Genomic DNA, 12,746 nt, shown 5'->3' with positions numbered 1-12,746 from the left:
GATATATCTTACCTGCTGATCTGCTAATTAATTTTTGTAAAAAAATATATAGATTAATCTTTAAATATTAGAATTCTTTCATGACTGATATTTTTAATGTAAAAGCTACTCTTGTGTTAATTATTATAATACATTCTTTCTAATATATAAAATGTTTCTAATTAAGATGAGAATGTCAGATGAACCAGACGATTATTAAAAACTCACGGTAACTGATTTTCTTCATAAGTAAATATATTTATTAATATTTAGAATTTTTATTCTTATACATTGAAGTATAAGATAAGTTTTACTTATGTTTCGAGAATTATATTTTATTTATAAAAACGTGCCAGTAAATCGTATCAAGAATTATTCTGGATATGAAATGTTTATTGTCTTTAACTTTTAGTGTTTTTCCAGAATTCTACTAATGCGTTCTGGCAGCAGGCCGTTTCTATTCTTGTTCTTCAACTATAAAAAAATATTTCATTCTTTACTTTCCTTACTTTCCTAATTTGAATTTGAATGACGAGGCTGTCCAATCGTTACTCTGATTTTTTTTATACTCTTCTCAATTGCAGTATTATTATCATTACTTTATAGACAATACATGTAAAGTCGATAAATAAATAAGCATTAAATTCTTTGAAAAACCAGTAAAAGCATTGCCAGAAATTTTTTTAAAAAATCAGATATATGAGCAGTGAAGTTTTACTGTTCCCTAGCGACAGAATATACAAAAATTGCCTTATTTCGGAATATATTTCTTTCTACCGTTAATTTTAAGTGATTGTCCTTCATCTTTATTAGGCCGCGGTGGCTGGATGGATAAGATCTTGGCTTCGGAACCGTAGGGTTTCAGGTTCGAAACCCGATTTCACCGAAGAACCGACGTGTAAGCGGGTCTGGTGCACGTTAAACCGTCCGGACCAAATGTTATTCCGCTGTTTTGGTGTGGTCTGGAGACGGGGGGTGTCAGCTCAGGTGTCGCCCTCGTCATCTGACCGAGGTTCAAAATTACGACTTCCATTCCAAAATAGCCCTAGTGCCGCTTTAAAACGGGACGTTAATATAACTAAACCAATCTAAACCTTCATCTTTATTAAGCGTTATTGCAAAACGAATTAGTAATTGAAGGCTTTGAAAGTCAGACGGCATACCACTAGAGATAAGAATTGCGGGTTATGTAAACACTTTCTGCTTTATTATTACTAATAAGGGTAGTTACATGCATTGCGTTGGATTCAAGCTTTTGCAATGATTTTTTTGTTTTGTTATGATTGAGAGGACCTTTCACATTAATATTTTCAAAGTGGATATTGACTCACAAAGATAAGATGGAGGCAGAATTAAATTGGATGATATGACAGTAATGGTTAATAAGAATTCAACAAATCTGAATAATAGATACCGGAAAGTTGAAAAGAAGCCGAAAATATGTTTTGAAGATATGCAAAGCTAAAAAGGAATGCCCGTCGGCATATTTTAACCTGTTATCCGGGTAATTAACTTGTATTCAATTCGTTTTGCATTGAAATATTTCTTGCATACCAAATGAATAGATTAAGAAGTATAATTCTGAAGCCGGTACAATTAAATATATAAAGTGCAATGAAAATGATTCATTGAAATATGAATTGAATCAATGAGTTTGTTGTATATTTAATGCTTTTGAGAACCAATGTGAGTTATTTAATATATCAAATAAAAATCTTGAGATTTACTTTAAATCTCATTTTATTTTAAAACTATTAAACAAATATTAATCATATAAATAGGAAGACAAAATGTCACCAACTTTTAATAATACAATTATATATAATAAATCTAATGATAAAATTAAATGAGCCACATAATGGTATAAAGACATTGTACGTTAATGTAATTTTGAGATCAAAACAATGCTTTTAGCTTTGAAAAAATGTTTGTCTCGAAAAATATTTTCATTAGTTCGACAGATAACATCAATTTTTTGTGCTTTTTTACTTTTAAGTATATTTCTATATAACTATTTCGCTTTGAAGGTAATAAAGTACAAAATAATCCTGTATTCATTTCTCTATCCGTATAGTGAAAAAAATATAAAGGAGATTAGAACCTCTCAACCGAGACTTCGAAACATAGCAATGTTTAGGCTTAACTCGTCTATCTTTATAACATTTTACAACAATTTACTTTTAATTAACAATGTACTTGAACACGCAAAAACAATTAGCAATGTAACACGCATTGTTAATTATTAAATAACAATATAACACGCAAAAACACAATGCGCGTGTATATAATTATATTAACAAAAACTATGAGAAGTATTGCTGAAAATAATCTTAAAGTATTGAGACTATCAGCTTATTCATCAAGTTTGATTTTATTTTAGATTTTTAAATTGTTAATATGAAATTCGATTTTTTTTTTAAACTTTACCTTTTTATTTAATAATATTGAAAAATGAATTTGATTGAATCAGTCTTCTAAAAAATTGTACAAACGATAAAATAAAAGCAGAAGCAAAACTCCTACTTGCATTGAATGAATATCCGGAAGAAAGCAACTCTTTCTATAATCTTAACATTTTCAAAATCATATAATATTTTGATGGACATGAATTAAATTTCATCAGAACTTTGCTACATTTTGTGTATCAAATTAAATTTGAAAAATGATTGAAAACGAAGAAAGAAATTATACAGAAATAAGTTTGATATCATTACTAAGGTAATTTTTTTTAGTTTAAAGACAATTCAAAAATCATTTTTGTAAGTTAATAGTTTCAGAAGATAGGACCATCAATTTCTATATGCAAGTCATAGTGATTATCTATTTGGCTAAAATAAACATTGGATGACATCTTCTTTACTATCTCTTAACTCAGTAGAGAAGGGAGACATTTAATTTAATAGATGGTTCATTATAATTATATAGTAGAACATAGCTGTATAACATGGCAATCAATGTCTTCATCTTCGCATTCGATGAAATTTTTTGTTTATGACGCTTATTTCTAACATCTTGATTTCTTTTAGGTCGTTTTTCCTCCGATTGAATACAGGTTTTGGCTAACTCTCATTCGAGCATTTCTTTTAATATTTTACACCTTTATTAATTAGTTAAATATAGTATAGAATTCAGTCCTCTGTAAAAATTTACAATGAAATTATCTGAAACGTTTGTACCGAAGCATTTGTATATATTTGACTACTGTCATTCTATGGTCTTTTTTTTTTTTTTATAATAAAGATGAATGTGTGTTTTTGTGGGTATGTGATGGCGATTTGCAAGCTAGGCCGTTTAGCACGTACGGTCTACAAACTGGGCACATTTATACTTTGAAGGGGAGGAGGAATGTGCACCTCGGAGATATCTTTTTTAAATTAAAATTTTAATTAAGAATAATATTTTGGCAATTTTTCCTCGATAAATTAAGAAAATATTTTAGTAAGTGATTTTTGCATTTTAAAAGTATTAAAAAAAATTCTTTTCAAAGTGGAATCAATATTAACCAATGTTTTTGCTGTATAATTTTTTTTTGTATTAAATAAATTTTTAAAAAATATTTTAAACATTTTCCAACAAGAATTGTAAGAATTCTGAACGAATATGAAACGTATCACGAACAATTATACAAAAAGAATTCTGAAAGAAGGCCAAAATTTTGATAAAATTTACTATTCAAGTTGCAGATGTTTTTTTTTTTTTTTTTTCATTTTTATTTTATGATCCAAATTACTATCCTGCTCCTAGCACAAATTAGCATTGCCAAATTTCAGGTAAGCAAGCCATATATTAACTTAAATCTGGGATAAATCTGTATAAGATTTAAATTTATATTTAAAATACTATTAACATGAAGAAATATGTCATTCTGTACTGTTTTAAGGTGGAAATTAAGTTATATTTCTAAAGTATATCCACTTTCCATGAATTTTAGGGTGATGCTTTCCATGAATTTTAGGGTGTAAAATTAAGCGAAATGCATAATAAAATGAACAGAACATCTTCTATAGCATGGCGAACAAAATAATATATCTACATTTATAAAAAATATCTTCCTGAAGAAACTACTAAGACTAAGTTGCATAATTCAGTTAATTTTTGAGACCTTTAAACTTCTCGAACCAGCTGCTCGCCAAAGGCGGCTAGTAAATAATAATGACTTTTGTACTCTGTGCTGTACTATGATTTTTAGAATTTTCAGATTTTGTAATCCGATTTTTTTGCAATAATTTATTCCGAAGTTACTGCATTTCGATTAGTTTTTAACTAATGAGAAATATAATTAAAATGTGAAAAAGTCCTTTTATTAGTAACTTGTCACTCAAAAAAATAACACTATGCTAAATTTGATAGCAAAATGCTATCAAATGTTTGCCCTATATATACTTTTGAACAATTTTGGCGTATTGCATGTCACAATTTACTGATAATATCCAGCCTTATAAGCATTATAATGTGAACATTTTCAAATAACACAAAGCCTCTTCATTTTCTCCTAGGTAAATTTGTTTTTTCAAACTTAATTTCCGTGAAAAGTCTAAAGCTTACTTAAAACACTCGCTCTTATTAAATTGTTAAAAGAGGGAAGATTCATCTAATGATTGTTAGATTATAGCACTTCACGTGACTATAAAATATATTATTTTAAATACTTATTGGTAATAATAGGGTGCAAGAGCTTTATTATTTTTTTAGAATATTGGATAAAATATAGTTATTTATTCTGAAAAATTTTCGAATAAATATACAATGATAATTACGTTTAGTTATAGAAGAGTCCACTTCCAATTCGAGAAATTTATCTCGTATTTATTATCTTCAAGATCTTAGGACAGATAGATGAAATATGATTGATGATTTCGAAACACTGTGTACAGAACCCAAATAAAAGCAAGCTTTTGTTCGTGATATAGCTGTAAAAAGATTGTTTATAAACTAAAAATCCACGTTTTGTTACACTGATTGGCCTTCCTGTCCGTGTTATAAATAGAATTTTATCTTTCTTCAATTAATAACTGGACTTTTCTAAAATTGCTCAAAACCAAACTCCAAGGTAAAAATTGTTGTGCAATGTGTATTGGGTCTTCTTTGTCAAAAATCAATCACTTCCTCACAAATTCAGTAAACAAAATTTCAGATAAAGTGTATTTCACTATATTGTATATAGAACATAGATAAAGAATTGATTCGTTAACCCTTAGATTACCATTTTTTTAATCATTATTTTGGAAGTCTTTATAAATCTGAGCATTTTTTTTCAACAAAAATGTGTTAAATAGGGTCTAAGTTATTCTTGCTCATAATCATATTATAAGGAATTATGGAACATATGTGTCCTACTACTAGTTGAGATCACTACGTTCCATTGGTATTTTAGTTAAGAAAAAGGTTCAGAAAATATAAACATTCATCTTTTTAGGATTATATGCACAGAGTGCCTATAAATCAATATTATGCATAATTTCCAATAATAAATGTACAATTTGCCGAATGAAATTTGGCACATGTTGCATAAACTTTTGGGGGTCTTTTTCTCTACAATTTCTACTAAGCTTTAAACCAATGGTGGGCCGCGGTGGCCTGGTGGTAAAATCTCGGCTTCGGAACCGAAGGGTTTCAGGTTCGAGGCCCGATTCCACCGAAGAACTGCCGTGTAAGTGGGCAAACGTCCTCCCGCTGGTGGAGTGTGATGTGGAGACAGGGGTGCCAGCTCGGTTGTCGTCCTCGTCATCTGACCGCCGTTCAAAGTAGAAAGTTTGTCCCAAAATAGCCCTAATGTTGCTTTAAAACGGGGCGTTAATATAACTAAACTAAACTTGAACGAATGGAATAATAACGAGTTTTAGAATTGGCAAAACCCTATTTTAATTTATATTCTATTTCATGGCACGTTGGTAGACAAAAGATTACATTTTATCTTCTTTTTTTATTTGAAGTATACATAAAAAGACACAGCACTAAGTGTTTTGACAATTTAATTAACTCTATTTTTATTTCATATGTTTGATTTAATTTATATCTTTGTAACATTTCAGGCATATTAATTTAAAAAATATATCAAAAGTTTTAGCAAACCTCTATAAGAAAATGTTGAATGGTGTTAATGGATATTATATTCAAATATTTAAAATAATTTGTCTGCTCATATTTTTTTTTATTTGAAGATACAACTTAATTCATGAAATGATAGCAATTATAATTTTTCTCTTTGTCCAGGTAATTATTTATCCATCGCGCATTTATTTGGAACAAAACAAAAAAAGACAGACTATGATGGTAGTAATAAATAACGTTACTTAAAAGTTTTATCATCTACCATTATCCTTTGTTCTTAATTTTATATTTGACTAAAAAAAAAGAATTAAAACTTGCCATTTGTGTCTCCAATGAAATAGTTTTAGAGTGCTGATTTACTGTCTAAACATTTTTTCCTTTTTTTTTTTTTATTATTATAGAGAAATATACATTTTTTTTGTCTGTAATAAATAATATTACTTCTTTTCACTTTCTCGTATCCGAAGTATAAAGAAAATATTGTAATCGTCAACAAATTCGTATTCGAGATTTTGACGTATCGCCACATTTCTGATATCTATGAGACCGGATGACTTTTTCCGCATTATATCCGTTTGTCTGTGATAATTTATATAAGATTAATATTTCGAAATCATGTAAACAACATTATGTTTACATGATTACATTATGTAAACAATAAATGATTGGTTGATTTAACTCTTAAATGGTATATGTTGGCATTAAGCATCATATTGAATTTTGTCTTCTACGCTATTATAAAATAAGATTGAAGCTCTAATGCCTGTTGCTGCCAATAGGATTCAGATTGAAAATTGTATTAGATATTATAGCACGCATATGGTAGCATAAGTGACTTTCAAAAATGCCATATTTTATTATCCAATTTTGAATTAAATCTTTCTGCTTACAAATTAAGATACTTTTTTTTTTCTCAATTGAAGCTCAGTGTTTTGACAACTGGCAATAAAATGTTTCTTAGTCGTAAACCATATTCAAAAACAAAATTATTTTTATAACCTTTTTTTATGCATAAAAGTTTAAAAAAGCATTTTTAAAATAAAGTTTTAAAAATTCAAACATTTAAGATATTGGTAAATTATTAAAAATATGATTGCTTGTATTTATAAAATAAAACAGAAAAAGGCCGTTTCCACTAAGTAAGGCTTCGTTGTTAATGGCAGAGCATTTGTTTAAAATAAACTGCGCTTGTCCTTGGGTAAACAGCATTTATAAAGGTGTCAGTAAATTTTAAAGAAAATAAAAATAAGTTTCTGGTAAATTCAATAAAAATAACTTTTTTGAAGAATTCCGAGATCAAATACAAAAAAATTATTAACTTTCATTAAAATGAATTTCGTGTTGCCCAGTCACTGTCCACATACTAAGAGTATCCCCTTATATTTTTTAGATATTGTCCCGAAACGTTTCATCTTCTCATGCATAGGCTTTTTGGCCTCCACATTAGCCATCTCACTCAATACAAACCTCAGCATCGTCATCGTCTCTATGGTAGATAGGTCCAACGAGTCCCTCTTACATGTCAAATCCTCCAACGAATGTCTTTTGGTGGACGTCCCTCTAGAAGTGAAAGCTGAAGAGAAGGTATGGTACATAAGTTCTCAAATTACTCTTTCAGAGAATTTTATACATAAATTATTTAATACATTTATGGAATGGTGACTACAGTATGCACCAATGAAACCTTAGCAAGCTGGGAAATATTCCCGTATTTTTCAGTCGTATTTTCTAATGCGTGTTTACTATAGTTGCAAACCTATTTAAAAAATAAAATCAAAACTTTTCTAAGTATTATTATTCGTTTTCTAAGTCAGTTACATACAAATTATTTATTTTTTGACTTAATTAGTAACGATTAAAATTCGGTTTTAGTTTTTTTAGATTTTGTCTTGAGAAACAGATTAGTGTTACGTATTATTACCTTGACACTTTTCTCCATGGGGTAATTGGGAAACAGCATTTTAAAGTATTATTAAATCTTAGTAATATAAGTTATAATCATATAATTGAAAGCAATATTAAGTAATATTAAAATTTAAGTTTTCCGTGCCCAATAACGTTTAGTATTTTATGTGTGTTTTTAAATTATCAGGATTTGTCGAGTGTCGATTTCAATTAAAATCAGTGACACTCTGCATTTTCGTAACCGACTTTGTTTAGCTGTTTTCCATAGTTTGAGATCAAATGACTGCTTATTTAACTGCGAAATGTTTTCACTTGTAATTGTACCCACATGAAATCACGGAAGAAAAATAAGGCGACAGTTATTTTTGTTTTTGAATTTTGGTCAATGGCCTTTTCATGATGTAGTCAAGATGCGTAGAAAGCATACATTGGGATTATTTGCATGCTTTTTAACAAGGTCATTTCATCTCGATACTTTTTCTTCCCAAACAGTACTTCTGAAGGTTTATTTTTTTTTTAAATACTTGTAGCTGGTGTCGAGTCATCGGCCTTGTAATGATTGCCGTAAAGATAAGTGCAAATCACATATTTATTTTGATAGCCCGTCTTTTTATGTACGAGGTCGATTGGTATTGGTTTTTGCACTTCCTGGTAAACTAACTGACCGGCTGGCTCTTTTCAGAAACGCGCTCTTCAAAGGCTTAGAATCTGACCGTGTAAGAAGAGATGAGTTTGTCAGGATTGCACTTATTCACAATTTTTATAGCATATGTTTCCGTTGATCTTGAAAGTTTGTTTCAAGTTTTGATTGAGCATAACTGCATTTTATTAAAATTAAAGTATATTTGAATATTGAGTTAGTAAATATGTTGATATTGGTATACGGTTTTTAAAATATATTGACATCAATTACAATTGTTTTCAATTTTGCTAGATTTATTTTAAATGACTGCATGTATGTAATCTTGCACATTATTTTACGTTTAAATTGTATTTCTGTGTTTTTACATTTGCTACTACATACAGAATATCTGTATACAGAGAAAATCTTAGAATCCGAAAATGTTTATCGGACTCTCGGGAAATCTGAAACGTGAAGATGGGTCGAAATTTCAAGTACATTTTTTGCGATTACTGTCGTTTCTTTTTCTACGCGTACTAGGAAATAGAAAGGAATCGGAAATTCTCTTTGTTTGTCTGTCGGTCGGTATGTGAGACGAAAACTGTTCTATCGATCCGCATTTGTGTCATTTCTAGATTACTTCTAAATTTCTTTAATTCATTTCTGTTTCATTCTTCTAAAAGCATTCACATATAGAATTTCTGAGGAATTTGTCATTAATATGCGAAATTGGACAGTTATTGGTTTTAAAAAATAATCGCAATATTTTATTAAAATGTTTATAAGTGTCCAAAGATCTAAAGTGTAATAAACATGGCAGGGGTTTGACTGTAAATAAGGAGGATATAAGTTTATTTACACAACTCTGAAGGAGCAAAGAGACAAAAACTAGAACAATATGCATAATTTCAGATTTCAAAAAGGCATTGCTTTAACATCAAAGTAATTATTCTATTTAGTGTCAATATAAGGCGACATCTGTTAAGCTGTAAATATTGAAACTATAAGCAAGCATTAATCGCTTCGTATGAAGCGAATCCGATATTGTTGAGTAGACAGCTACACAAATGCATTCAGTTAGGTTTATGTGTACTGGAGCTACTAAGTCCTGGTTTTTCATAAGCCTCTAAAGGAAAAAGTTGGGAATGGTCATTTTCTTGAAGGATGTACTACCTACGGGAGGGGTTGTACTTTGGAGATAGTCAAAAGGATTCGGCTTTAGTTCCCGCCTTCGTGCTGACCCGCCAACGGTCATTCGGATGACCCCGCAGGCTTGGGTGGAATGATCTAATTTCATTGTGGTTACTTCTATATAGGGAACTCATATCTTTTAGCGATATTTTCTCATTAAGTCCAAAAATAGATTCTAAATTTGAAGTGATAAAACATCAGAGAAACTATCCTATTTTTCTTTCGTCTGTAAATCTAAAGGCAAATCATTACAAGGCAGTTTGAACCTTCTCTTGAATCTCTTATAAAACTTTAATTGTCGATGTAGTCCGGCTGTGTATGTGGTTCTAGAGCACTTTAATTCTGGCGATGGGCAAATGTCCTGTAGGCTGATGTGCCATAGACGTGAGAAGTGCTGTCAACTTAGTTGTAAACATTATCTGTCAATGGCTCAAAATTGCATGATTCGTCCCCAAATAGCTCATGTATGCTTAAAGTGGGACAGTATCGATTTCAAGCTTCCGTTGATGTCTATCTTAGAAAATTGTCGTTATCATTAAAATAAATTAATTTTATCTTGAACAAGAATTGATAAAATGTGATAAAATCTAATTATTATTAACGATTAAATACAAAGTTAGACAGAAAAATATTTAAAGAAATTTGTAAACAAGTTTTGTTTATTTGAAATGTAGGAAAGTCTAAAACAAAAATGCCATGAAAAACATCTAAGGAAAATGTTAATTATACTAATTAACGAGTCTGAACTTCGTAATTTTTCCGACCTGAAAATCAAGTATTATTAATGAAAAGATTCCTAGCATGATTGGATCACAAATCAGATAGCCAGTGGCTGGTTATTCATTTATACATTACAGAAATCCCTTCACATCAAATAATCTGTTTTGATCAATTTGAAAACTCAAGTGTTTTTAGATTCTTGATTATTATGCAATTATGACATATTGATAAAATGTAACCTATGTTCAGTCGTCATTTCAACTTCTGTTCGTCAATCAAATGCTGCTGATTATGAATAAGTAAACGTTTATCTGTTGATCATGATTTTAAACACTGTTATGAAACATTTCATGTTTGTACTCATGAAATTTTTGTAATCGACCTTTCATACAGTTTTATATTCTTGTTGACAATGCATTATTTTAATATTTATAATTTTAAAAATCGATTAATTGAGGATTATGATTATTTTTAATTAAGTTTTTTTCCATTCAGTGGCAGCATATGATATCTAATTTCAAAAAAAAAAAAAAAAAAAATTAAGTTCCATAATATCTATAAAAATGCATTATAAATTAACCCTTTCTAGAGCCTTGGGAAGTATGCTTCCTACAAAATTTATCAATCTTTGTATGAATTTATGTAGGTTGGCATCAGTTCTGACACATCTTTTTAGAAAGACAGAAACTTAGAGGCTTCAGCTCTTTCTTTATCTTACACAAAATGTCTTTATTTGTTACTTAATTATTAATTAACCAAATTAATTAATCAAATTAAATTTATGTAATTAGCTAAATGAATCCCTTTTCTTATTCTAATTTCAAATCGAAAAATATTTTAACATTATACGACTAGAAAAAAATGGTCCTTTAAAGGGTTAAACATCAAGAAAAAAAATATAACAAATAATCAAAACATCAAAAATATACTTTTTAGTTCACTAATTAATGTATGTTAAAGAAGCTATTTTATTAAATTTATTTAAAAAGAAAACAGTAAAGTCAAAAACTTGTAATGATATGATCTTGTTCTACATCGTATGTAGTGAGCTTTAAATTAACTTTCCATTTGTAGAAATATTTGCAACTTATGAATAGCTTCTTCTTCTTGCGTACAGCCGACCACCCCGCTACCACTGAACGTAGCAGTATCGACAGGATTTGTTGTGGCCGACTGCTATCTTGAGCATTGTCCATCCTTGCATTGACCGATTTGTCAAACTGACATTCTCCTCGAGGTAATTGGCCACAAAGTGGTCAATTACTGTCCTTCTTCCTTATCTACAAACTCTCAAATAGTTGATAAAAAAACTGACAATTTTTGACATCATGTCCTTCAGAGTTTTAAGATTACCTGGTACCATCAGCACTGTACTTAAGTCATTATTTATAACTTTCAGATTTTTTCTTAACTCCGAGATTTCAATACATTCCTTTAAATAGTGGTAAACAGCATTTATGAATAGCTATTCGCTAAATGCTAATCTTTGGAACTGATAACCCAGTGATACCAATATGATAAAACTCAGGCGCAGAGGCAGAGTTGATTATTGAGTTGCCGAAGATCGATTCTGTCCTGCTGAAAGACGACCTAAATCAGCTGTCAAGTTATTTGAGTGAATGAATTAAGTATAAGTTTCATTGCTTATTTCCAAAAGCATTATTATTGGATTATTTGTAAACATCCAGACATCGTAGACGAAAATAGTGAGTGCAAGAAAGGACTAATCGAATGATGAAGTTTTGATTTTCTTGATTCGCAGAGTTTATTATGACAAGTTGACTCATTTTTTCAATTCCGGGAAAGGAATTCGAAAAAAAAAATCTTTTTAAAAACTTTACTAATTGGGAACAGAATTATTGACGGAATAATTATTTAAAAATCTTTAAAGGAAATTAATTGCTTTGTCGTCTTTATCATTGTTCATTAATAAGTGCTTCTATTTTAGCGGCTCATTCATTAGCCCCTGAATTGCAACACCTTTTGAAGTTCTTATTAAAAAATTTCTTTTTTCTGTCGAATATGCTAACTTTTTCACTTCGGCACTTGGGGCCGTTTTGCTTATTTTGTCATTCTGAGAATCCGATAAAAAAACGAGAAAAAGGGGGAATAAACAACAATTAAGAGAAGCGTAGGCCGAGAAAATTCATCATGCATCCCATGAAAAAAACCACTGCGTACAGAACTGATTTATTTAAAGAAAAATGCAATCCTTTTTACCCTTTGAAATTTGATGTCTGGTGCTGCTGTCAAAGCAGGTCGATCTTAAAGAGCTGAT

General features: G+C 29.7%; 1 protein-coding gene across 3 annotated transcripts in view; it reads left to right on the top strand.

Annotated features, from left to right (window-relative positions):
* The window catches only part of LOC129983879 (putative inorganic phosphate cotransporter), a 79,863-nt gene that overhangs the window by 47,655 nt on the left and 19,462 nt on the right, over nt 1-12,746 (top strand). For all 3 annotated transcript variants that reach the window (XM_056093559.1, XM_056093558.1, XM_056093557.1), the window contains one exon: nt 7,421-7,614. In XM_056093559.1, coding sequence (XP_055949534.1) covers nt 7,519-7,614 — 96 coding nt within the window. In that variant the 5' untranslated portion in view covers nt 7,421-7,518. The remainder of the gene's footprint in view (nt 1-7,420; nt 7,615-12,746) is intronic.

Source organism: Argiope bruennichi, chromosome 9 (genome assembly GCF_947563725.1).
Source record: "Argiope bruennichi chromosome 9, qqArgBrue1.1, whole genome shotgun sequence".
NCBI classification, from domain to species: domain Eukaryota; kingdom Metazoa; phylum Arthropoda; class Arachnida; order Araneae; family Araneidae; genus Argiope; species Argiope bruennichi.
This window is presented reverse-complemented; position numbering and strand designations above follow the sequence as displayed.